The sequence below is a fragment of the Nyctereutes procyonoides genome, unplaced genomic scaffold (genome assembly GCF_905146905.1).
Source record: "Nyctereutes procyonoides isolate TBG_1078 unplaced genomic scaffold, NYPRO_anot_genome, whole genome shotgun sequence".
Classification (NCBI taxonomy): Eukaryota; Metazoa; Chordata; class Mammalia; order Carnivora; family Canidae; genus Nyctereutes; species Nyctereutes procyonoides.
The window spans coordinates 55,836,384-55,861,877 of record NW_026575043.1 but is presented as its reverse complement, the minus strand read 5'-3'; the positions used below and the strand labels follow the sequence as shown (position 1 = coordinate 55,861,877).

Sequence of the window (25,494 nt, the reverse complement as noted above, 5' to 3'; positions counted from 1 at the left end):
TAACAGAAAAAGGAAAGGAACGGAGAACTATTAATGCAGTAACATGGATGAACCTTGAAAACATGATCCTCAGTGAAAGAAATCAAGACGCAAAAGGCCACATGTTGGGACGTCTGGGTGGCTCAGTGGTTGAGTGTCTGCCTTGGCCTCAGGGCGTGATCTCTGGTCCAGGGCGTGATCTGGTCCCACATTGGGCTCCTTGCATGGAGCCTGCTTCTCCCTCTGCCTGTATCTCTACCTCTCTCTTTCTGTGTCTGTCATGAATAAATAAAATCTTAAAAAACAAAAGTCATGTTTATATGATCCCATTATGTGAAATGTCCAGAATAGGTAAATCCATAGAGAGGCAGAGAGTAGATCAATGGTTGCTGGGGGCTGAGAGGGAAGGCGGGAGGGGGCAGGGCGGTGGCAAAGAGGAAAAAATGGGAGGAACTGCTATTGAATTGTACACTTTAGGGATGCCTGGGTGGCTCAGCGGTTGGGTGTCTGCCTTTGGCCCAGGGTGTGATCCTGGAATCCGGCATCAGGTCCTACATCGGGGTCCTTGCAGGGAGCCTGCTTCTCCCTCAGCCTGTGTCTGTGCCTCTCTTGTCTCTCATGAATAAATTAATTAAAAAAAATCTTAAAAAAAAAAAAGAATTGTACACTTTATTATTTACTTAAGTAGGCTCCACACCCAGCATGGAGTCCAATGTGGGGCTTGAACCCATAACCCTGAGATCAAAACCTGAATTGAGATCAAGAGTCAGGAATACTTAACCAACTGAGCCACCCAGATGACCCTGAAATGTACACTTTATTTTTTTAAAAGATTTTATTTATTTATTCATGAGAGAGAGAGAGAGAGAGAGAGAGAGAGAGAGAGAGAGGCAGAGAGACACAGGCAGAGGGATAAGCAGGCTTCATGCAGGGAGCCCGATGTGGGACTCAATCCTGGGACTTCAGGATCATGCCCTGGGCCGAAGGCAGGCGCTAAACCACTGAGCCACCCAGGGATTCCCTCAAAATATTTTTAAGTGAATGTCAAAAATAAGTAATAAGGTTTTTTGACATGGAATGTTAGAAGTTTCTTTATTATTACTTATTAAGCACCAGCTTAATACTGCAGAAAATTTCAAATCACCCTTCAACAACCCATTCTTCCTTCCCCCACCCAAATTCTTGATAAAGAGCTTTTCAAGTGAAGACACGGTCTCTTTTTTCTTCTGTATAAAACTTTATCAAATAAAGGCAAAGAACTGTGTACATCTTGCTGTAAAACGCTGCCCACGGCTGTGGAAAGTGTCTGCCCAGGCTCCTTTCACTGTCCAGGTCCTGAAAGACTCTTGTTCATGAACTGTCTCTTCACAAAGCAAGTCCACCACTAACAAGAGGGGATAAAACAGAATGAACAGTGGTGGTCAAGTCACAATGCAAGTTCAAGGTAAGGTCAGAATATGAATTTATATAATAACAAAATTAATCTTGGCCTGTCATCTGCCTTCTTGAAAACCCATGTAAAAAATGGTTTTCTGACTCACAAGTCAGTCAAAATTAAGATGACCAACCCCCCCAAAAAAAACAAAAAAAATGTGATACATTCAAGGTATCTCACACAAAAATCTGCCCTCTGGGTTTACAACAGTGCCCTGACATAAGAACATACAACCAAAATATTTACTATATGCAATTCATTATGCAGTATAACTCACTGAATCCCTACCATGTACGAGGCAAATACTCAAAGTTAAGCAACACTGCAATGCAGAAACTAAAAGTCTTCTTGCCATGGGAAACCTAAGTTTGTTTAACAGTAGCTACAGGACAAAAAGTTATTTATCAACTAAATAGGTAAAGAGGAGGATCTTACCTTGCTTGGCTTATCATTCTGAGGGTCAAAAACTTTCTCACAAAGTCTCAGTCCAGTCTCTTGTCTCAGCTGCTGTAAGTAGGCCCTCATCACCTCTAAAATAAGAAGCAGGCAGAACAATAAAAAAAGTCCTGAGAATGCCCCCCTAATGTGCTAGTCTGCACAATGAATTTGGCAATACGTTTCTACATATTCTTATTTTATTTATTTATTTTATTTTAAAGATTTTATTTATTTATTCATGAGAGACACAGATTGAAAGAGAGAGAGAGGCAGAGACACAGGCAGAGGGAGAAGCAGCCTCCATGCAGGGAGCCTGACATGGGACTCAATCCCGGGTCTCCAGGATCCCACCCCGGGGCTGAAGGCGGCGCTAAACCGCTGAGCCACCGGGGCTGCCCATATTCTTTTTTTTAAAGATTTTTATTTACTCATGAGAGTGAGAGAGAGAGAGGCGCAGAGACGCAGGCAAAGGGAGAAACAAACTCCTCGCAGGGAGCCCAACGTGGAACTCAATCCCAGGTCTCCAGGATCAGGCGCTGGGCTGAAGGCGGTGCTAAACCGCTGAGCCACCCAGGCTGCCCACATTTCTACATATTCAAACAAGATTAAGAAATAAAAATGGCGGGATCCCTGGGTGGCGCAGCGGTTTGGCACCTGCCTTTGGCCCAGGGCGCAATCCTGGAGACCCAGGATCGAATCCCACATCAGGCTCCCGGTGCATGGAGCCTGCTTCTCCCTCTGCCTATGTCTTTGCCTCTCTCTCTCTCTCTCTCTCTCTCTCTGTGACTATCATAAATAAATTTAAAAAAAAAAATTAAAAAAAAAAGAAATAAAAATGGCAGTCCAAATGGTTCTAGAACTATCTTGGTTCAAAAGATTCTCTGCATGTTATATTTGTTCCCAAGAATCTTCTGTGAGAGTGACTGGTAAGATAATATCCATGCTAATGGTTCCACTCTCCACCTGTATACCAACCAAGACAAGGAGAGGAGGGGATAAAAAGTCAAATGGAGGAAATCTTATGTCATAGAGAGGGAGGTAGAAACTGTTCTTACCATCTTCCTGTTTGTTTGCAGGTTTGGCATAAATTGCATTAAGTGGAAAACCAGGCTCTCCAGGAATGGGGAAATTAGTGATTCCCAGCGTATACATTTCTTTTTCACCTTGGCTTTTGGAATTACACTAAAAAAAAATTATACATACATATGTATTTTACAGCGAAAAGGATAATAACATCCAATCTATAATTTTTTTAGTCTAAGTAGATATGTCTGGGATTACTTATGTTTTTGGGTGCCCTTCTGCAATCCAGAGACGTTTGAGGACTTTTCTCAGAATGTTAAATGAATAAAATAAAGTACACAAAACTACAATAGAAATCAATTATAGTCAAACACAATAATTACAGTATTAAAAAGCCAAATTTATGACATTCATACATGTACTTCTTTATTAATGCACTAAATGACAAGATCCAGGCAATGGGCCCAATAACTAAAATTTGAAGTAGTACTGAGTGAAAATAAAATTTCAAGATATCTTCAACTCTAAATGTAACAAGAAAATGCTGTGACAATTACTGGAGAAAAAGTCACAGGTACAGCTAATACTATTGTGGGTTGTTGCCTACTTTAATAATTAAATGCTAAATCTCAGTCATAAATCAGTGAAAAGAAAGACATAATCTCTTTCCCACTCAAGTTCATGAACGCCTGAATTATATCCTTGGCTCAGAGATTCTTAATCTGAGGTTAAGAAAGATTTCTCTCTTGGGAAAATATATGGAAAGCCTTAAAACATCAGCCCTTTATCTTCTCATTCCTCAACTAAACTACAAGTTTAAAATTCACATTCAGATTTTCCTCTTAGGTCCATGCTCTAAGTGGGAGGAAGGCTCGTCTACTTGTCCTTAAAATCTCAATGAGTCCAGATAGTTAGGAGGGTGAATATGTATCAGTATTGTGTTTTTCTGATAGACAGTCATCCAAATTAAATTACCTTTTGGAGTTTCTTTAGACACTCAGAAATGTAGAGTGTTATATAAATCAAGGTTCTATCGGCTTCATTCTGCAGGGGTGGGGGGGTAGGGTGGGGAGAGGAAGGAGAAACAAAAGTTAAAAATAGTCCCCATCAAAACATAACTATCACATGCAATAAATGAATTCAAGCTTTGTATTTTGAGCATCAACTGAAAACCAGGCAAGTATAGTTCCTATAGTGTCAATAGTTCCCGTTTTCCAAACTCAGTCTTCCCAACCCACCTTTCTGTCTGCTCTGGGGCAGGGAATATCACCTCCTGCCATCCTGAGCTGTGGGACTGCTCCCATTCACCTTGGCTGCCCTGCCTTTGGGTCTAGGGAGCTGTGCCAGCAGCCCCTCCCTCCATGTAGGAAGGAGAGTTTAACAGAGCTGCCTGGAAAACCTGAGGTGCACCATATGGTTGGCTAACTTTTAAAACCCTTTCACTTCAGGATCTCTGCTGAGAACAAAAGCATCCCCCCTCTTTTTTTTAAGATTTTATTTATTTATTCATGAGACGCAGAGAGAGAGAGAGGCAGAGACATAGGCAGAAGGAGAAGCAGGCTCCATGCAGGGAGCCTGATGTAGGACTTGATCCTGGGTCTCCAGGATCATGCCCTGGGCTGAAGGCAGTGCTAAACTGCTGAGCCACTCTGGTTGCCCAACAAAAGCATTTCTGACTTGAAAGGAAGAAGCAGATATTTCACGGGTATCTTGTTCTTGAAGAGCTCCAAGAGCCCACCTCTTGATCTAATCAAAAGGAAAATGTGAAGATTGGATGTTAAGCAAAAGTGAGACTTTTGCTCAGGTGAAATTTTACACAGGTTTACAGTTAAAAAAAAAAAATCAACCTACACCTGTCCCTATTTAAAAATAGAGCATATGATACTCAGGAGAGAATGAAATGGGGCAGAATTACATTTATTTATGCCTCGACAAACATCATACTTAGACCATGCATCAAATACAGCAAACACTGTGAGTATTGTAGGATGTTTAGACTACAGTCTGTAGACCACGAGCCTGCAAACAAAGATTTCATATCCTGTTTGATTCCAAAAGGTCAAAGTCTGGCCAGGAAAGGAAATTCCATATTCTAGAATAGTATCAAGAAAAGTTGACATTCCTGTAACTTGCTCACATGAGGAACTCAATAAAGTTCTTTCCCTCCTCTCCTTTTTTGCCACCTTCCTTCTACCCTCCTTTTGACCTCATTCCTCACACGAACTAAGAGCAGAAAGGAAGAAAGGATAGTTGAGGAACGATCAGGATCATTGAAGTTTCTTTATTTCTTCATCTCATGGCCAGAACACAGAAGTATATATAGAAATAACATAGCATGTAGGGTTTTTTTGTTTTGAACTGGCACATGGTAGGTGCTTTATTAATGCTGAATAAAAATGTCTAGATCTTGGGTTGGCAAACTTCTTTTATAAGAGACCAAATATTAAATATTTTAGGTTTTGTGGGCCAGTCTTTGTCACAACTATTCAATCCAGCTGCTGTGGCATGAAAGCAGTCATAGACACTATGATAAAAAATGAATGTGGCTGTGTTCCAATAAAACTTTATTCATAAATGCTCTACATGCAGCTCCCCCTGATCATACTCTCTCAACAACAATAACAACAAAAAGAGGCAGTGGGCCAGATTTGACTCTCAGGCTGTAGTTTGTTGACCCATGGTATAGACTTTGGAGGAAAAACGAGAAACTAATACTGAGTCTAATATTAGGCACTATTCTGGTTTTAAATTTTTTTAAATTTTATTTATTTTTTATTTGAGAGAGAGAGAGCACAGAGTATAAGTAGGGAGTGGAGGGAAAGGGGCAGAACGAGAGGGAAAAACAGACTCTCTGCTCAGCCCAGAGCCAGATGTGGGACTTGATCCCAGGAACCCAGGATCATGACCTGAGTCGATGGCAGATACTTTACCAACTGAGCCACTCAGGTGCCCCACTATTCTCATTTTTTAAAGTCATACAATCTCATTCAATTTTATTTATTCTTCAGAACAACCCTACCAGGTAGCTTATTATCCACATCAGAAAACTAAATTAAATATTAAAAGCTCTGTACTTTACCTTAATCTCATAGTTTTTGAAGAAGACATTGGCCTTGAAGTAATAAATGGCTTCATCCACAATATCTGTATCTTTTGCTAAACAGGACCGAAGAGGGGGGTGGAGACAGAGAACATGAGCTAAAATATAACAATAACACTTAAAAAAGCTAGAGAGTAAACTTCCCAGCTCCATGGTCAAAGGAGTTGAGTTCCATAAAATGAGGCCACTGAAATATAATGTCTTTAGAAACAATATCTAGAAAAATAAGGATATAGTTTATTCTGATAGCTTTATTGTTTTTATAAAAAAATATTCTCATTAGGAACAAATTAACCAGTACCAAAAAAACATTTTATTGTCACTCTAAATCTCACTACCTAGAAATAACTACTATTATCATTTGGTGAACATCATTCCAGACATTGAGAGATGTCTCAATGTTCATTTATAAAAATGAACTTAGACATAGACTAAACCTTGATAAGATGCTGTTTAAATAAAAAGTATTCAATCTAATTCTATTTGAATTTATAGTCTATGGTTTCAGGCGGAAAAAAACCCTCAACTGTCATTTAGGAACACACTGGGCTTACACATGCATCTTTCTTTTTATGAAAACCGTGCTTAAAATATACTTGTACATGCTGTTCTAGGTGGCGAGAGACTGAGAAAAGCCAGAAATGCTGTTGTGACAAAGACAGATCTCATTATACAACTTCTTTGGCAGTTTTTTGTTTTCCTTTTCTTATTTTAAAAAGGTCAAAATCCCAGGGTCTTGATATCCAGCAGCCGGTTGCAGCAATGCAGAGAGAGTTTTTTGGTGGTCTTTTTTTTTTTTCCAGAGTTATTTATATTGTCCAATGACTGCTCTCCCTCTCACACAGAAGAAATGCAAAGTAATCCTGGAGGTTTAGTACTCTGTGATTCAGCTGTCTTTAACCCTACTCATTCCCCTGCTAAAGAACGCAACAGAATTCTAACTCTAGACTCCTGTTCTTGCAATTTTCTTATGTGCAAAAAGGAAACTTCCTCAAAAGATTCCGTATTGTTTATAAAACCAGCTAGTTCTTCTAAATGTAACAATGTGGGGGTGGGGGTGAGGAACGGGGCGGGGGTGGGCTATAAGATTCAGAACCTAGAAGGGTGTTTGGCACAGAAAGGTGCTCAAAAGCTGTCTGATGAATGTAAAGAAATGAATTTGATTAATGCTAACAGTTATTTTGCTCACAGCATAGGCCTGTACTCTTTCATAATTCCAGTTCAGTTCCAAACCTGTCCACTGGGGAAGAATAACAGGTCATTCTCTGTCTACAGAAACCATGTCCATCTGGTTTCTTGGGGTCCTGCTCTCCCTCAAGGGCCCACGAGTTGTTGCGAAGGTGGTAATTAGATACACTCCATCTCTAGTCAACTGCATCTTCTGATATGCTACATGGTATTTTGTAAAGATTTGAAGAGTTATTCTCAAGGAATCTGGGCCAACATTGATTTTTTATTCTTTCTTTGCACTGTAATTCTTTTACATTATTTTTCTTCTTTTAAACCTTTTCTTTTTTTCCATCTGTTCCTTTTTCTTCATCTCAGAATCAAGTAAAAACTGTGGTGACTCACCAAGTTTATTTAGTTTACTGAGCTTTCAACTGGTGTTGAAAATAAACTTAAGGAGAGGTCACGTCAAATAGTCTGGCAGAGGAATGAAGATGGGGTCAGTGCAAATTGCAATGAAAACCTTAAAAACCTTGAATGGAACTCAGTGCAGATGCTTTCTGGATGCAGGGAAGCCATGTCCGCTATAATATAAATTACACTGTTGGTAGAACATCTCAGAATGTATCCGAAGAGTCTAAAAAGAATGAGGCTTTCTGAACAGTAAGGAAATGTTTCAAAAAAAAGGGGAAGTACTAAAAAAAGAAAAGATATAAAATTCAGAAAAGCAAGAGAAACAATGTGTAATTTTACATAAGACACTTACAACTTAAGATCGAGGTACTGCTGAAAATGAAGATCCTGAAGAATGAATAAAGGAAGTAGATATAGACAGGGGAAAGAGTTAAAATGTTTTATTTGTTTTCCTCAGCCTTACAACAGAAAAAGGATGGGGACATGGTATCCTATAGAAGTAGTAGCGTTAGATCACTTTGTAAGTACTGACAGTGATGACAGAATAATGTCAAAAATAAGTAATATTTCCTCATCCCTCTCAACAAAATATTCAGAAGAACTCAGCAGCATTAATACACTTTCTTACTAGATGCAATGTATACTCCTGATCTTGAAAGGTCTAGAATGCAATATCCACCAAACAAATAGAAAATCCAAGAGCAGTCTGAGACAGAGGACTGAGCTAAGAATTTGCCTGATTTGTTAATGTCAGAGAGTTGCTAGATGTTTTCTACTAAAATCTGAGAACAATAGAAAGAAGTTTTGACTTACTCTCTCTAGGGGCAGGTCCTTTGAATTGACTTCTGATAGGCAACAATGCCATGTTTCCAATGAGTTTGGTGTCAGGGTCCATGAGAGAAGAGTGGTAAGCCTGTAGTGGCAAGCCAGGTAAGAATATGGAAGAAGAGAGCAAACATCAGCAGGGCACATAAGAAATATTTCTCTAAAGGGAAAAAGAAGAACCCACCCAAGACTAACCAGGGGAGGATGATCAAAGGTTGGTAGCAGCAATACGCTAGAGTTGGTTCTTACTGGCTTAAGAAAACTGAATGTTAAATTTTGAGCAATTATTTTTTAAATATTTTAATTATTTATTCATGAGAGACAGAGAGAGAAAGAGAGAGAGGCAGAGACACAGGCAGAGGGAGAAGCAGGCTCCATGCAGGGAGCCTGATGTGGGACTCGATCCTGGGACTCCAGGATCACGCCCTGGGCTGAAGGCAGGTGCTAAACCACTGGGCCACCCAGGGATCCCCAATTTTGAGCAATTAAAAAAATTATTTAAATAATCTGCACCCCACATGGGGCTCGAACTCACAACCCGGAGATCAAAAGTTGCATGCTCTTGGGATGCTTGGGTGGCTCAGAGGTTGGGCATCTGCCTTTGGCTTGGGTAGGGATCCTGGAGTTCCGGGATCAAGTCCTGCATCTGGCTCCCTGTGGGGAGCCTGCTTCTCCCTCTGCCTGGGTCTCTGCCTCTCTCTGTGTGTCTCTCATGAATAAATAAATAAATCTTTATTAAAAAAAAAAAAAAAGAGTTGCATGCTCTTCCCACTGAGCCAGCCAGAAGCATCTATGTTTTGAGGAATTTTGAAAAATATTGAGGCAAGCTGGTTATTAAGAACAGCCGTTAATGGGATGCCTGGATGGCTCAGCAGTTGAGTGTCTGCCTTCAGCTCAGAGTGGATCCCTGGTCCAGGGATTGAGTCCCACATCAGGCTCCCTGCATGGAGCCTGCTTCTCCCTCTGCCTGTGTCTCTGCCTCTCTCTCTCTCTCTGTGTCTTTCATGAATAAATAAATAAAATCTTTAAAAAAAAAAAGCCATCACTACCAAAAATTATGTAAATTTGCATTTAAGTGCATTATATTGAAAACAAAGGTGATAAATACTGAAAATTCATTATTTAGTATTTTTAAAAATTATTTTACTACTGTCTATGATCTTAAGGTTATATATAACTTTTGTATCTTTGTGGCAGAAATGCTATATAATGGTGTGCTACTGTGCATCTTCCAATCCATATTCGGTGACATCACATTGGTAACTGGTGCGAGTTATTTATGCTATGGAAATAGGCAGACACTATATAAATCAGGGGTACACCACCGCACCAGCTCTTGTTAAACCAGAACCCAAACACTGGCTTTTCAGTTCTGCCGCTTCCTGGCTATGTGTTTGACCAAGACATCACTTCTCTTCACCTGTTTCCAAATTCATAAAAAGAAGAGTTATCTACTGCCCTCAGTGAGTTAAAGGAGCAGGGAAAATCCCATTTTTTTTATTTTTTAAAGAGTTTATTTATTCATGAGAGAGAGAGAGAGAGAGAGAGAGAGAGAGAGGCAGAGACACAGGCAGAGGGAGAAGCAGGCTCCATGCAGGGAGCCCAGTGCAGGACTCGATCCCAGACTCCAGGATCACGTCCCAGGCAGAAGGCAGGTGCCAAACTGCTGAGCCACCCAGGGATCCCCGATGTCTGGCTTTTAGTAACAGAAAAGCCCCATTCATATATTCATTCCTTTACCAAACGATTATCAAGCACCTTCAATGTGCAAAGCATCATGAAAAAATGGTATGCAAGACCAGTATCTCTGCCCCTGAAGAACTTTCAGGCTAATGGAAGAGGCAGATATTAAATAAGTTATCGCAGGGAAGTCCAGGAATGAGCACAGGACTTTAAAGTCCTAGCCTTAAGGAGCACCTGGGTGGCTCAGTTGGTTAAGCATCTGCCTTCAGCTCAGATCACAATCTCAGGGTCCTGGGACCAAGGCCCATGTTGGGGTCTCTGCTTAGTTGGGAGCCTGCTTCTCTCTCTCCCTCTGCTCCTCACCCCTGCTCAGGGCTTACTCATCTCTCTCTTCTCAAATAAATAAAATAAATAACTATTAAATAAAATAAAATTAAAGTCATAGCTTAAAATATTGCAACCTTGGGTAAGTTATCATACTTCTCTGAGCCTCAATTTCCTCCTCTGCGATATGGGAACAATAAGCATGGACTTCACAGGGTTATTGTGAGGATAACATGGAGTAACTTACATGCAGTGTGTAGTTCAGGGCCAGTCTGGCACACATCAGGAATTGAATGGTACCAACAAGACTCATTAAGTATCTCTAACTATAGCTTGCTCCTCTTTGTCATCAGTATGCTTTACCTAAAGCAGCCTCCACCCTCTCCTTCACTAGCTGTCTTGTTTGTTACCCATCTATTTCCTTCATTGCATTTGTCACTACCTCAAACTATCTTAGGGACAGTCAAGTGGCTCAGTCGGCTAAGCGACAGGCTCAGGTCATGATCCTAAGTTGGTGGGATAGAGCTTCCAGCTCCACACTAAGTTGCAGACTACTAGTCCCTCTCCCTCTGCTGCCACTTAACCCCCTCTCCCTGCTGGCACTCTCTCAAAAAAAATCTGTAAAAGTATCTTTTTAAAATTTACATATGCACGTTTGTGCTGTCTCCCCATTAGAATGTACACTCTTTGAGCCTAGGGATTTGTTGGCTTTATTCACTGCTGTAACAGTGCTTGGCATGCAGCAGGTACTCAGTAATGTTTTTTGAGTGAGTTATCACGTTATTGAACCTCCTTTACCTCATCTGCAAAATGGAGACCATGATGGTGATGAATTCACTCCGCCAGACTGGCTGTCAGAAATGAAGGACAACCAGACACTACTATCAATTTTGCTCCTACTCTGATGCACACGAAAACAGAAGCATTTGGAAACCAGGAGCGGACCCTGCGTCTGCTCTGGCGGCCCTACACCCGGCAGCTAGGGGTGGCCGCCACTGCTGGGGAGACAGAGGAGGAGTCCGGGAAGTGGGGTATGGCAGTGACAAGCAGCGGGAGGAACCCGCCCCCTGGGGCCAAGGAGGAAGTGGGCCTGTGGGGGGAAGAAAAAGCAGCCGGATCCTAGACTTGAAAAATGCAAAATTAAAAGCACAGCCCTTGTCTTCTCGGCTCCAGTGAATCGCTGGGGATTCTGCTGGAGTCGGGGGATACAGAAAGAAGGAGAGAAGGGGCAGCACTGCAGCGAAGAGGGCGAGAGGGGCCGAGCCAGCCTCCTCTCCACGCTCAGGGTCTTTGGCCCCAGGTGCTCCGGCCCCGTCCCCCTCGCCGACACCCCCGGGCAGCCCCATCCTACAGCCACAGGCCCCTCTTCCTAGCTCTCCCCTTCTCAGGCCCCGCTTCTTCTCTGTCCTCCTCCGCCCACTTCTCTCAGCTCACGCATGATTTGTCGCTGCTCTCCCAGTTCTCACCATCTCCCACACTGCGAATTGGCCTCCTTACCGGCATCTTGGCGGCGACCGGGTTTCTAGCCACACAAGGCTAGGGTTAGAGCTCAGCGCTTCCTGTCCGGCGGCCCGGGCGGGGTAGGCGGAAGTGAGCCGGAAGGGGAGGGGGAGGGGAGGACGCGGCACTTCCGGTCTTGCGGTCCCGCCGGAGGCTGCTGCGGCTGCGCAGGAACCAAGGGGCGCCAGAGGGCGCCCGAGCACTGAGTACGGATTGTGAGTGCCGTGCATAGTAGTGTGCGCGAAATGGGGCTAGATCTTGGCTTTCAGAATCCTCGGCATCCACCACTTCCTTGATTTTTCCTCAAATTTCATCTTTCTAGGAAAGCATTCTCTGGATCACATTATTTTAAATTCAGTCCTACTCCACTCCTCTGCGTCATCCTGATTTCCTTATGATTTTTTTAAAAAGATTTTATTCATGAGAGGACAGAGAGGCAGAGACACAAGCAGAGGGAGAAACAGGCTCCATGCAGGGAGCCCGATGTGGGACTTGATCCTGGGACTCCAGGATCATGCCCTGAGCTGAAGGCAAGACACTAAACTGTTGAGCCACTGGGCTGCCCTGTTTTGTTTTTTTTTTCTTTTAACCTATTCTTAGAAAGCACTTCAAGTGTTAGTTTGCCTTTCCTTTCTTCTATGACAATAAAATTTCTAAAAATTATGCAGATCAGGGTGTTCTCACCCTTTCATACTTAGGGCCACAGACAGAGTCCTGACACAGGACAGCACATTCCCATGATGCCCATTCAAGTTCTCTCCTGCTGGCTGTACCTCTCCACCGTGACAATAGCTCACCTTGATGGACTAGGATGCAAATACTTGACTTTTGCCCCTGGCCTAACCTCGCAGACACAAGTTACCACTGATAGCTGTGGTTCTTCACATATGGGGCATCTTTCGTTAAAATGGATCAAACGTGACACTGCAGGTGTACTCCTGCTACCTAGCCCAAGAATGATGAAAAATTTAACCTGTTTTCAGTTTTCTGTAAGGGTTTAATTTGTATCAGCTGGAAGATCCAGGCCTAAAAAGCCAAGGAAGACTGGGCTGTAAGAGGATTAAATGAAAGAGATTATGTAAAATGTTTCTTAGCACAAGGTCTGGCAGAACTCAATAAATTAGATTCTGCTTTTCTTAACATGGCCTAGCCCATCATAGATGGACTAGCCACTCCCCATTGCTTTCATACCCAATGCTACTGAAAATAAACAATTCAATCAAGGTGCAATTCTTTAAGAAGAAAAAAATGTCTTTTGCCTTTTTTGTGCATCTATTATTCCAGGAAAGTATAAATTTTTAAATGCTCAGACACAATTGCATTTTTAAAGAAATCACTGGCTATATTTTGACAGTTGGGCAAATTTATTCATTCAAAAATTTGCCCTGGATGAGTATTTCAGATTCTGACTAAAAAACAGGAGCGTAATGAAAAGTTAGCACTAGTTTTCTATTTATTTTATTTATATACATATATGTTTTTTAAAAGTTTTCATTTAATTACACAAATGATACATTTTCAAATATAGGAAAATTCAGACATACAAATAAGCAATGGTCTTAACTATATCCTAGATTTTTTTCCTTTGGACACATATGTGTATATTGTTATAATAATTCCTGCCTCTCCAAAAAAACCCTCAAAAATAACAAAAATCAAACAGGAAAAATAAAGGTAGACTGAGTCCTAACTGTACCACAGATGCTCATTTATATTATATGCAAATCTATGTGCATTCATTTCAATTTCAACATTTAAAATCTAAATTGATGCTGTAAAAATACTACTAAAAGATTCCCCTTGAAACACCAGCCATTTCAGAATAACTACAACTTGATTTAGGCATGCTGCTGGTAAAGAGCCAAGTATTGCCTTTTTCATTAAATAAGTAGCTTTCTAGTATTGCATCTTGTGAAAAGAAGAATGTCTTGGTTCAACTGAAAGTGTTTCAGGTATACAGTTACTCTGAAAAATTCTTCATTCATTTTGGTGTCCTTGAAAATATTCATCAAACATAGAAGAAGATTCATCTTCATGTTCCTGACACAAAAGAAACACAAAGCAGAAAATATTCATTTCCTGTAAATCAGATCTAGTACGTGCTTACATATATTCCAAGTAATACTCTACCAGTAGATAATGCCCAGCTGCATTGTCGGTCTTTTACAGTGACAAAAGGCATGACTGATAGAACTTTTCTCAGCTACATGGTAAATGAAAAATACTTCTATCTCACTGGAAGCATTTTTACTTGAATTTACGCTTGCTGACTCTCAGCTAATTTGCTGAGGTAGTGGCCTACGACAACTACCATCAGGCTTCCCACTGACATATGTGAGGGCATCCTAATTTCAACTGGATTTCATCTCCGTTTTGCACATACCCTGAGGACAAAGAAGCTGGTTGATAGTGCCTCAATAAAGGGTAGAGTAAAACTGGTACTACTTGTTGAGCACAGATGTCAATTTCAGACCTCCTCTTGAAAAGCCCAGGTTTCTACTGCTGCTAAGATAAAATCTGAGGAGTTGCTGGGATTATGCAGGCCAGTAAGTGCTGGCAAACATTATTATCAAAAGTCAATAATCAAAAAATTTACCTTTGGTTCTTTGAATTCTAAGTCTTCTCCATACTGAATGGCAAAATCAATATGCTGTAACACAATATTCATGCTTTCTTCATCTGACTGATCGTAAGGCAAAAATCGAACCATGCTATAGTCATCAATCTACAAGTTGGGAATTTCATAAAGGGTCATTCAGAAGCTGTACAAAATACTTAATCTTCAACTTGTATTTTAGTCTACAACCATTTATACTTCTGATTAAAAACATGTGTGTGTGGGGGAGGGACAAATCATCATTGATTTGCCTGACCTCTGACCTCCCAGAACACTGATTAACTTATTACTTAACTAGACACTGTTTCATAGATACTTCTCTGAATTCAGCAACCGTCATAAATTTCAAAAGGGCACAGACAGTTCTGAACTCCGCAAATGGTACGGAACAATAGACATGTCAGTTAACTTATTACGGCTACCACTAATAACTACTTTTAAATTAAACTACTGACTGGCCTGCCCACAGCCTGCCCCCCACCCACCTCCCCTTTGTGAGGAAATAGGATAGGACTGTGCCTTCCATAACGGTGGCCACTCATTGGCTATGGTTAACAGCTGACCAGGTCATTTTAAAAAACTTCAAAAACTTACCAGTCCACATATAGCTTTAGTCAATTTTTTGAATTTTTTGCTTCTTAAGTCACTTGCAGAATCGTCTAATAAAGAATACATGTCTGGGTCTAAAAATCTTTGAAAACAAGAAAGACTAATGAATAAAATGAAGAATAAATAAAAAAAACTAGATTTGTAGACTAATAGAACCTCACGTCTCTGCAATTAAGATCTGATGATAATGGAAGAAGTGAACTCACTTTTCAATTTCCTTTTTAGCTTTCTTGCTAAGCAGATCCATTTTTGTCATGATGTTAACTTGTGGAATTTCTAGGGAGATCATAGCACTCAGGGCTGCCAAGATGCCAGAAATAAACTGAAGGAGGAACAGAAAAGGGAAGATGAGCTGTTGCCAACAAAATTTGCTGGTCTCCACATAAAAGAGAGATGTTTGCTCTTTGCTGAACAAAGTAAAAGAAATGCTCATCCTAAAGAAAAGACTAATCGGATGGTTGACACTTGGTTTCCAAAGGTGAGAATAAGGAGGGAAGAGGTAGATTCAATTTATAGTGATCATGGGGCACCAGCCTGGCTTGGTTGGAAGAACATGTGACTCTTCATCTCTGGGTTGTAAGTTCGAGCCCCATGTTGGGTGTAGAGATTACTTACAAATAAAATCCTTAAAAAGGTTGGGGGTGGGGCGGGGCGAGGGCACCTGGGTGGCTCAGTCGGTTAAGTGGCCAACTCTTGATTTCAGTTCAGGTCGTGATCTCAGGGTTTTGAGATGAAGCCCCACACGGGGCTCCATGCTGGGCATGAAGCCTGCTTAAGATTCTTTTTCTCCCTTTCCCCCTGCCCTTCCCCTCACTCAAAAAATTAGTGATCACAAACTCAGTTTAGATGGTATTTATTTTTTTTATTTATGATAGTCACACAGAGAGAGATGAGAGAGAGGCAGAGACACAGGCAGAGGGAGAAGCAGGCTCCATGCACCAGGAGCCCGACGTGGGACTCGATCCCGGGTCTCCAGGATCGCGCCCTGGGCCAAAGGCAGGCGCTAAACTGCTGTGCCACCCAGGGATCCCTAGATGGTATTTTTTTTTTTTTTAATATTTATTCATGAGAGACACAGATAGAGGCAGAGACATAGGCAGAGGAAGAAGTAAGCTTCCCTTTGAGGAGCCCAATGTGGGACTTGATCCCAGGAGCCCGAGATCACAACCTGAGCCGGAGGCAGATGCTCAACCACTGGGCCACCCAGGCACCCCAGATGGTATCTTAACCTCTTTTCTGATTGAATATTCTTAAGAGCAATTAATGGAAAATATAGTTCATAAATTAGACAAGAGGCTCTCGAAGAATTAAAAACAGACATGAGGGACACCTGGGTGGCTCAGCGGTTGAGCATCTGCCTTTGACCCAGAGCATGATCCTGGAGTCCCGGGATCGAGTCCCACATCGGTCTCCCTGCATGGAGTCTGCTTCTCTCTGTTCCTCTCTCTCGTGTCTCTCATGAATGAATAAAATCTTAAAAACAAAACAAAAACAAAAAAACAGACATGAAATGTGCATCTGCCTCATTTTTCTTTGTTAAGTAGCTCCCCCAAATCTATACGATATCATAACTTATCATTTTTGAGTTAAAAATTGGTCATTAAAATGACTGAATAACAAAGGATAATACTAAATTATACTGGAATGTAGTTTGTGAAATGTCCAGAGTATTGAAATCACAGAGTGCTTAAAGGAGACTGTCATCTGCTTGTACCCACAACTAAAAAATAGACAAGACGGATCTTCAAACCTTGAACGACTCCACCATGAACTGAGAATCAACAAGAAAAACTCCACAGACTCGGAACTCCCACTGTTCCAGCTGTTGGACCAGCTGTTTCATCACAGGCAGGTGCGTATACAACTCAATCTGACCTACAAAAGAACATGACAAGACTAATATAAACAGGAAATATATAGTCATCAAACTACACATAAAAAAATTTCCCACAAGATGGTTAAAAAAGGGGAGTCAAAATTGAGTGCTACAAAGATGTGTGTTTTTTTGGAATATTCATCAAGCTGTATGCTTAGGATGTATGTGCTTTTCTGTGGGTTCAATTAAAAGCAAGGGAAAATACTTTCTCTTTAAAAAAAAAAGTGGGGGTGGTGCCTGGGTGGCTCAGCCAGTTAAGCGTCCGACTCTTGATTTAGGTTAAGGTCATGATCTCAGGGTTGTAAAATTAAGCCCCATGTTGGGATCTACACTAGGAACGGAACCTGCTAACGATTCTCTCTCTTGTGTACGTGCATGTGCTCTCTCAAAACAAAAATATAAAAATAAAGAAAAATAAAAGCAAGGAAAATTAAGTGAGAACCACAAATGATCACAGATAGGTCAGACTCAAGTCTAAAACTCACAATTTGGCTTAAGGAGTTGTGTGTGATCTGTCCCCTATCAGCCTCACCTCATGAACTTCCCCTGGGTTTTCAGTACTTCGGCTACCCTGACTTCTTGGTGTCCGAAACCCACCTCATTCCTTCCTGCCTTGAGGCTTCTGGCATGTTGTGCCTCTGCCTGGACCATGGTATGGATTCTTTCACCTTCACCCCCCAGCCCAGCTTACAAACCTGGTCAGAAGCCTCCTAATCTTCTTGCTATGTGATGATGGTTGGTGCTACTCCTGTGGAGCACCTATCACAAATCAGTATTAATCAATCACCTAGGAGATTTTGTTTATTCTGTCTAGCACTCTCACTGTGCTGCCGACTCCATGAGACTATGAGCTCCATGAGGGCAAAGACCACAGCTGCTGGGGTCTCTATGGTATTCCCAGCACACAAACTAAGCACTCAGTAAACTCAAAGCCAATAGATAAGAGCTTTGGGCCTCACTGCAATCTAGTTAAGAGCTACAAGGCTCAATCCACTTTCTCTCACTGAGGACAGAACTAGTACAACTTCGAAGAAAATGTCATATTCAAATTACTGACTTACCTGGACAGTCAAAAAGGATGTAGTCGTCCTCTACATGGCCAAGACAGTTCTCTAGCCAGTCAAAATTATTGGCAAAGTACTCCATGCAAAATACCAATCCTCCATTGGGACCAAAGCGGAGAGAGTCATCCTCCATGACATCATCCACCTCAATCAGTTCCCGAATATCTGCAAAAGATGGGGCCCAGGATCTAAGAACAGCTATTCAAAAACTGTTGTCCTCATTAGTGATAGTTAACAATTTATTTTTTTAAGATTTTATTTATTAATTCATGAGAGACAGAGAGAGAGAGAGAGAGGCAGACATAGGCAGAGGGAGAAGCAGGCTCCATGCAGGGAGCACGACGTGGGACTCGATCCTGAGACCCCAGGATCACTCATTGGGCTGAAGGCAGGCGCCAAACTGCTGAGCCACCCAGGGATCCCCAATAGTTAACAATTATATAAAAACACACGTGTGGGATGCCTGGGTGGCTCAGCGGTTCAGTGTCTGCCTTTGGGTCAGGATATGATCCCAGTCCGGGGACTGAGTCCCATATCAGGCTCCCTGTGAGAAGCTTGCTTCTCTCTCTGCCTATGTCTCTGCCTTTCTCTCTCATGAATAAATAAAATAAATAAAATAAAAATAAAACACATGTGTGAAACTATTTCTGTACATGCCAAAGGCAGGTGCTGAACCGCTGAGCCACCCAGGGATCCCCAAGAAGCTCTTTAAATATGGGTGTGATATAATCTCTCAAGTATACTTTAATTCATTAATTTGAGAGAGGGTGGGTGTGCGTGCACATGAACAGGGGGGAGGGGCAGAGAGAGGCAGAGACTTTCAAGCAGACTCTGTGCTGAGTATGGAGCCCAACCCAGGGCTCAATCTCACAACCCTGAGATCATGACCTGAGCTGAAACCAAGAGTTGGACATTTAACTGACTGAACCACCCTGGCACCACATCCTAGGTATACTTTTAAATGGAAAATGCAAGGTGCAGAATTCTGTGTAAAAAATGCCATCATTTGTGTGAATAACAGCAACAATAAGACAAAGATTCACTACATATACACAATAATACATATATCTGATTTTATATCCATAAACTCTCTATGGAAAGACACCTTAGAAACTGGCAAAACTGGCTGTCTCCAGGGAGGGGAGCCAATTACCGGGACACAGACCTGAGAGGGAGATATTTTACTGTACGCTTTTCTGTACCTTTTGCATTTTAAACCATGTCAATATACACTATGTATTCCAAAATAATTAAAACCAAACCAAGAAAATCAATTGATGTTTCTTAGCATGGTGACCTCAGGGAAGCTATTTAACCTTTCCATACCTCATTTTCCTATTTGTAAAATGGGAGACAAATCATATATCCTGGGGTAGAAGGATAAAGGCTCTATGAGGTAATGTAGCTATATCACCTACAGCAGGGGCTTAAAAATTCTGGTATTTGCATAGTTTTCCTTTATTATTAATTTTGGAAATCTGTATTTATAACTTTCTACCATAGGCTTTTTACGTTTGTGCAGAAACCTACCATCTCTGTTCACAGAGCACTGCCTCATTCATAGCCACATTTATGTGGATATGTACTTCCTATGCACTTCTACTCCCTGAGTGAAAAACATCTGACTCAAGTTGGGACAACAAAACGGGGTCTTCTAAAAGGATAACTCAAGGACGTAAGTCAGTCATTAAGACACCTGGACCTGAAAGTGATATGAACCTGAAGTTGGTGGTACCTTACTGGGCTCCCAGAAGCTGAGAAAGCTGGTAAGAGAGAAAAAAGGCAGAGACCGAGAAAGCCACTTCAGTTTGTTAGTTTTTGTTCTGGGTTCTAGTCTCTCATAAAGCCTTGCTCTTGGGTTTTGTGAGAGATCCCAGATTCCTTCTTAAAAAAAAAAAAAAAAAAAAAATCCCCCCTTTACATAAGCTGGCTTGAGTGCTTTCTGTTGGGTGCAAATGATCCCAAAGAAATGCAGAGCCTTTTTTTTTTTTGAGGGGCAGAAGGAGACGGAGAATTTTAAGCAGGCTCTACACTCACTGCAGAGCCTAACACAGTGCTGGGTGGCACAACCCTGAGATCTTGGCCTGACTCAAAATCAAAAGTCAAGACGCTTAGCTGACTGAGCCACCCAGGAGCCCTAAATCCCTTTTCCTTATGAAGATAACTGTTTTGTACCTCACACCCACTTCTTGCCACTCTCCTGTCCTGATGACACACGTGTCATTAACAGAAATCAGAAGCCGACAATAAAGAATTTCCCATATTCCCACCACCAGTATTACATGGTGTCTTCCACTCTGCCTTCCTTTTGGTTACAACAGAAGGAGCATCCCACTCCTGGGGCACCTGGTGGCTCAGTCAGTGGAGTGTGCAACTCTTGATCTTGGGGTTGTGAGTTCAAGCCCCACGCTGGGTGTAGAGATTACTCAAAAATAAAATCTTTAAGAAAAAAAAAAAAAGCATCCCACTCCTAGTGAAGGCATAATCTTCCAGTTGTTTGGGATCCTCTTCCCCTTTCCCATTCTTGAAGTTATTCCCACTGGTTGGCATTTTCAGTTTCTGTTTCTACTGGATTGTTCTGTTCAGCAATCAAGTCTGTTCCAGTTAGCACCTCCAATGTTAAAACGCAACCTCCTGGGACGCCTGGGTGGTTCAGTGGTTGAGCATCTGCCTTCCACTCAGGTTGTGATCCTGGAGTCCTGGGATGGAGTCCTGTATCAGGTTCCTCATAGGGAGTCTGTTTCTCCCTCTGCCTATGTCTCTGCCTGTCTTTCTGGGTCTCTCATGAATAAATAAGATCTTTTTAAAAATTTTTATTTAAAAAAAAAAAAAAAAGCAACCTCCCTTGACCCTCCTATCCGCTCCAATTCTCACCCCTCTTCTCTGCTCCTTTCACAATGAAACTTCATCTCTTGCACCGACACTGCATCACCTTCAGGCCACTCTTCAAAACACTCCACCGAAACTGTGGGGCAAGTCATCTCCATCTCCATGTCTCCACACCTAATGGCCACTGCTCTATCCTCATCTTTCATAACTTCACAGCCATAGCTGAAATAACCAAGCACAAGTATTTTTCCTGAAACAGTCTCTCCTCCTGGCTTTCTCCCACCTTACTGACTCCACCTCCTACTCTAGACCTCTGAAGAGTAGACAACTTTGAAGCTGGCTTGGTCTTGGGTTCTTTTCTCTAACCATCCTTCCTTCTTCCCCAAAGGATCTCATCCAGTCCTGGAACTTTATGTTCTGTCTATATGTTTCTGACTTGAAAATTTATTTTTATTTTTTGACTTGAAAATTTATACCTTCAAACCAGACTTTATCCCTGAGTCTCTATTATATCCAATTGGTTCCTTGACATCACCTCTTAGATATCTATCAGATGTCTCAAGCTTACTAAGTGCAAAGAGAATTGCCCCAAACCTAAATAGACGACTTTTCTTCCTTTCCAATAGATGGTATCATATACTCTCTTCAGTAACTCAAGCAGTTCATGTCAGGTATCTAAGAGTCACCCTTGATGATTTCTCCCTTTCCTACGAAATGGTTCTGGTTCACTCTCCCAGAAAATGATAATTCTACTTGCAAAGTATATACTGAATCTGCTTCTTTACATCTCTACCATGACTACATTAGTCCAAGCCACTTAGACATCTGCAATAGCCATCCTGCTCGTCCCTGCTTCTACTCTTGACTCCCTAGAGTCCATTTTTCACCTGAGAGCCAGTTATCTTTAAAAATGTATATCAGATGTCAACCCTCTCCTCTGCTTTAAATCCTAATGACATTCCACTGTTGACAGATGCTACACGTTGAATACTGGTGTCCCCTTAAAATTCCTATGTTGAAAAGCTAATGCTCAAGGTGATAATATTAGGAGGTGGTGCCTTTGGGAGCCAATTAGGTCACGAGGGTGGTTCCTCATGAATGAGATTATTGCTCTAATAAGAGGCCCCAGGAGCACGTGGGTGGCTCAGTGGTTGAGCGTCTGCTTTTGGCTCAGGGCATGATCCCAAGGTCCTGGGATTGAATCCCGCATCGGACTCCCCTCTGGGAGCCTGCTTCTCCCTCTGGCCATGTCTCTGCCTCTCTCTGTTTCTCATGAGCAAATAAGTAAAATCCTAAAAGTAAAATAAAAAATAAATAATAAAATAAAATAATAAAATAATAAAATAAATAAAATAAAATAAATAAAATAAAATAAAATAAAATAAAATAGAGAGATCACTTGCTCCCTTCCATCATGTGACGACATAGTGGGGAGTTGGCAGTCTGCCACCAAAAGAGGACCTTCGCCAGACCTGACTATGCTGGCACCCTGATCTTGGGATTTCCAACCTCCAGAACCATGAAAAAATATATTTCTGTTGTTTATAAGTTGCCCTGTCTGTGGTATTTTGTTAAGGCAGCTCAAATGGACTAAGAAAACAGAATAGAACTCAAAACTTCTCATGTCCTTCTAGCACCTACCCACTACTTTCCTTCCCTCATTATGCTCTAGCTCATTGATATTTTTGCTTTTTCTGGAACATACCAAACCCCTTCCTATCTCTAGGCTATGTATTGACCTGATTTCCCTCATCTTGGAAGGCTACTCCCCAGCTTGGTAAGCCCATTACTATCTTCGGGTCTGGGCCCAAATCTTCCCTCCTGAGACTATCCTTTCTAAAGCAACCTCCAGGTTATTCATTCTCATTGACTACTTGGAGTCATTATCACAATCTTTAATGTTTTTCATTTTGCTTATCTCCCCACTAAAAGGTCCATGAATGAAAGGATAATGTCTGCCTTGTTCTCTGCTAGAACCTTGGCATCTGACATAAAGTAAGTGTTCAAAAGACATCTGAATGAATAAATTGAAAGAATTTTACTTTAGGGGCAGCTGTGTGGCTCAGTCAGTTAAGTCTCCAACTCTTGATTTTGGCTCAGGTTATGTATGACCTCACCATTCTGAGACCAAGCCCCATGTTGGGCTCCACACTGGGTATGGAGGGGCATGGAGCCTGCTTAAAATTCTTTCTCTCAGGCAGCCCTGGTGGCTCAGCGGTTTAGCGTCGCCTACAGCTCGGGGTGTGATCCTGGAGACCTGGGATCGAGTCCCGCATCAGGCTCCCTGCGTGGAGCCTGCTTCTCCCTCTGCCTGTGTCTCTGCCTCTCTCTCTCTCTCTCTCTCTCCTCTCTGTGTATTCTCATGAATAAATAAATAAAATCTTAAAAAAAAAAAAAAAGATTCTCTCTCTCTCTCTAAAGAAACATAAATTTTAAAAAATTCTTTTTTTTCCCCCGAGAGAGAGGGTAGGAGGCACCTCTAAAAGAATTAAAAAAACAAAACAAAACAGAAAAAACAGTTAAGCTGCTCGCTGATACTATGACCTGCAGTAAACCCGATTCACCACAGCAGGCTAAGCATGGAAGGAAAGAAGAGGGGATGCCTGGGTGGCTCAGTGGTTGAGCGTCTGCCTTAGGCTCAGGGGGTGATCCCAGGGTCCTGGGATGGAGGACCTTTCTCTCTGCCTCTCATGAATGAATAAATAAAGTCTTTTACAAAAGGGGGGAAAAAAGGACAGAAAAGAGGTATGGGGAAGAGTCTACTCAATTCTTAAACTAAGACGAAGAAAGGATAATGTCACACATCTCATCATGAAGCAGGGGAGCAGACTATAATAATAAAGTTTTCACCTTCTGTAACAAGCAGCCAGCACTCATGGCCTCTCCACCCCCTCATTTTTCCTGAAGGAGGGGGAAGGCTCTGTTCAGGACTCACCAGCCATCACCGAGTAGTTGAAGTGTTCTGCTGCAGGATCTAGGTTCACAACTTGGACAGACCGATTGAGGGCTTCACAGTGTTGGACCATAGTGGCACAGTAGGTGCTCTGTAATGTCACAAGGCATCACGGGGTCAAAGCAATAGGCAGTGTAGTGCTACCCCTGCACCCCCAAAATGGATACCCTATATCCCTTGGTCGGTGTCCACTGAGGCCAAAATTATGCCTTCATTGATCAAAAAGCCGACTGAAAACAGTTACTGGTTCAGTACTGCCAGGTACTAGGCTGGCAGTCAGGACATCTGGGCTGTAGATCCAGACCTGGCTGAGACTCAAGAGTAACTTTAGTGAAAGCGCGTCTCTACTTTTCTCTTCTTTTTTCTAGAGATTTTACTTTTAAGGAATCTCTGCACCCAACATGGGGCTCAAACATAAAAAAAGAAAGTATTAAAGATACACAGGTGTCAAACTGACAATTTCACTTCAATGCAAACTGAAAGAATTGAAAAGGGAGTAATTTTCTCAACATATGATCTCTAGAATTTACTGACCTCAATCAAGACTCACATATCCCACCAAATGAACCAGCCAGGAGCCTTACCCCTGGTTTTCTCTACACCCAACATGGGGCTCAATCAATATATGATCCAGTGTTCATTAATGTTAGGCCATGTACCTCCTAAAATCACCTCAAATACCAGAAGTCCATGTTTCAAGCTCTGAGAAACTGATTTAATGAGACCTCACTTGAACTTTCTATGAGCGAGACAGGAGCGGATTCTGGGATTACACACAACTGGATTCAAATTCCAGCCGTGTGATCTCGGGAAAAGAACCTAACCGTTCCGTGTCTCATTTCCTGTAAAATTCCCATCTGTGAAAATGAGAACAAGACCTATCCTACAACGTTGTTCTGGAAATAAGTTAGGAGTTTGTTTATTTATTTATTTATTTATTTATGATAGTCATACAGAGAGAGAGAGAGGCAGAGACACAGGCAGAGGGAGAAGCAGGCTCCATGCACCGGGAGCCCGATGTGGGATTCGATCCCCGGTCTCCAGGATCGCGCCCTGGGCCAAAGGCAGGCGCCAAACCGCTGCGCCACCCAGGGATCCCAAGTCAGGAGCTTAAACGCAGTATCTGGGGCCTAAGTACACTCTCAGCATTAGCAACCGCTGTTATTTCCCCCCCACTTTCAAAATCGCAACAAAGAGCAACGAAGCCCAGACTGCAGCAGCGCTCTGCCCAAGGGTCCCCGTGCACGCACCCGCCGGTCCCTCGGTCAGGACCACAGCCCCCCTGCCTCCCACGAGCTCCGACTTTTCTCGTGTCCTAACGCCAAAGCCTCACCTTCCCGCTTCCTGCCGGGCCCATGACCAGCTGCGCGTACCGAGGCATGCCGGCGCTCCCGGGGCCGGGCAAGGCCCGCCACGCCTCACGGAGCCCGACCGGCCCGCTCCCTTCAGCCCTCGCGCGGCGCTCACTGAGTTCCCGCAGCACCACGTGACAACCAATAGCAACCCAAAGTCCTTTTGCGCCCTGCGCTCGGTTACATCCCCGGCTACGGAGCGTCCCGCAGATCAAATCTCGTGTGAAACCCGTTCTCGGGAAACTTCGGCGTGGGCGGGGCGGACGGGGAAGCGGTTAGAGTGTGCGCAGAGGTAGTTGGCGGAAA

General features: G+C 42.4%; 2 protein-coding genes across 2 annotated transcripts; both read right to left on the bottom strand.

Moving 5' to 3' along the window:
- Positions 1-1,054: 1,054 nt before the first annotated feature.
- On the bottom strand, positions 1,055-11,985 carry ARPC3 (actin related protein 2/3 complex subunit 3). Its single transcript, XM_055323015.1, has 7 exons — positions 11,886-11,985; positions 8,370-8,469; positions 5,955-6,031; positions 3,851-3,919; positions 2,908-3,034; positions 1,850-1,944; positions 1,055-1,363 (listed from the first exon to the last, which is right to left on the bottom strand). The coding sequence occupies exons 1-7, from the start codon at positions 11,889-11,891 to the stop codon at positions 1,301-1,303; spliced, it is 537 nt and encodes a 178-aa protein (XP_055178990.1). The 5' UTR covers positions 11,892-11,985; the 3' UTR covers positions 1,055-1,300.
- A 1,338-nt stretch (positions 11,986-13,323) lies between these two features.
- GPN3 (GPN-loop GTPase 3) lies at positions 13,324-25,348 on the bottom strand. The gene is made up of 8 exons (XM_055323013.1): positions 25,170-25,348; positions 23,819-23,927; positions 18,052-18,219; positions 16,865-16,989; positions 15,321-15,436; positions 15,100-15,196; positions 14,485-14,613; positions 13,324-13,928 (listed from the first exon to the last, which is right to left on the bottom strand). The coding sequence occupies exons 1-8, from the start codon at positions 25,215-25,217 to the stop codon at positions 13,866-13,868; spliced, it is 855 nt and encodes a 284-aa protein (XP_055178988.1). The 5' UTR covers positions 25,218-25,348; the 3' UTR covers positions 13,324-13,865.
- Between the last annotated feature and the right edge of the window lie 146 nt (positions 25,349-25,494).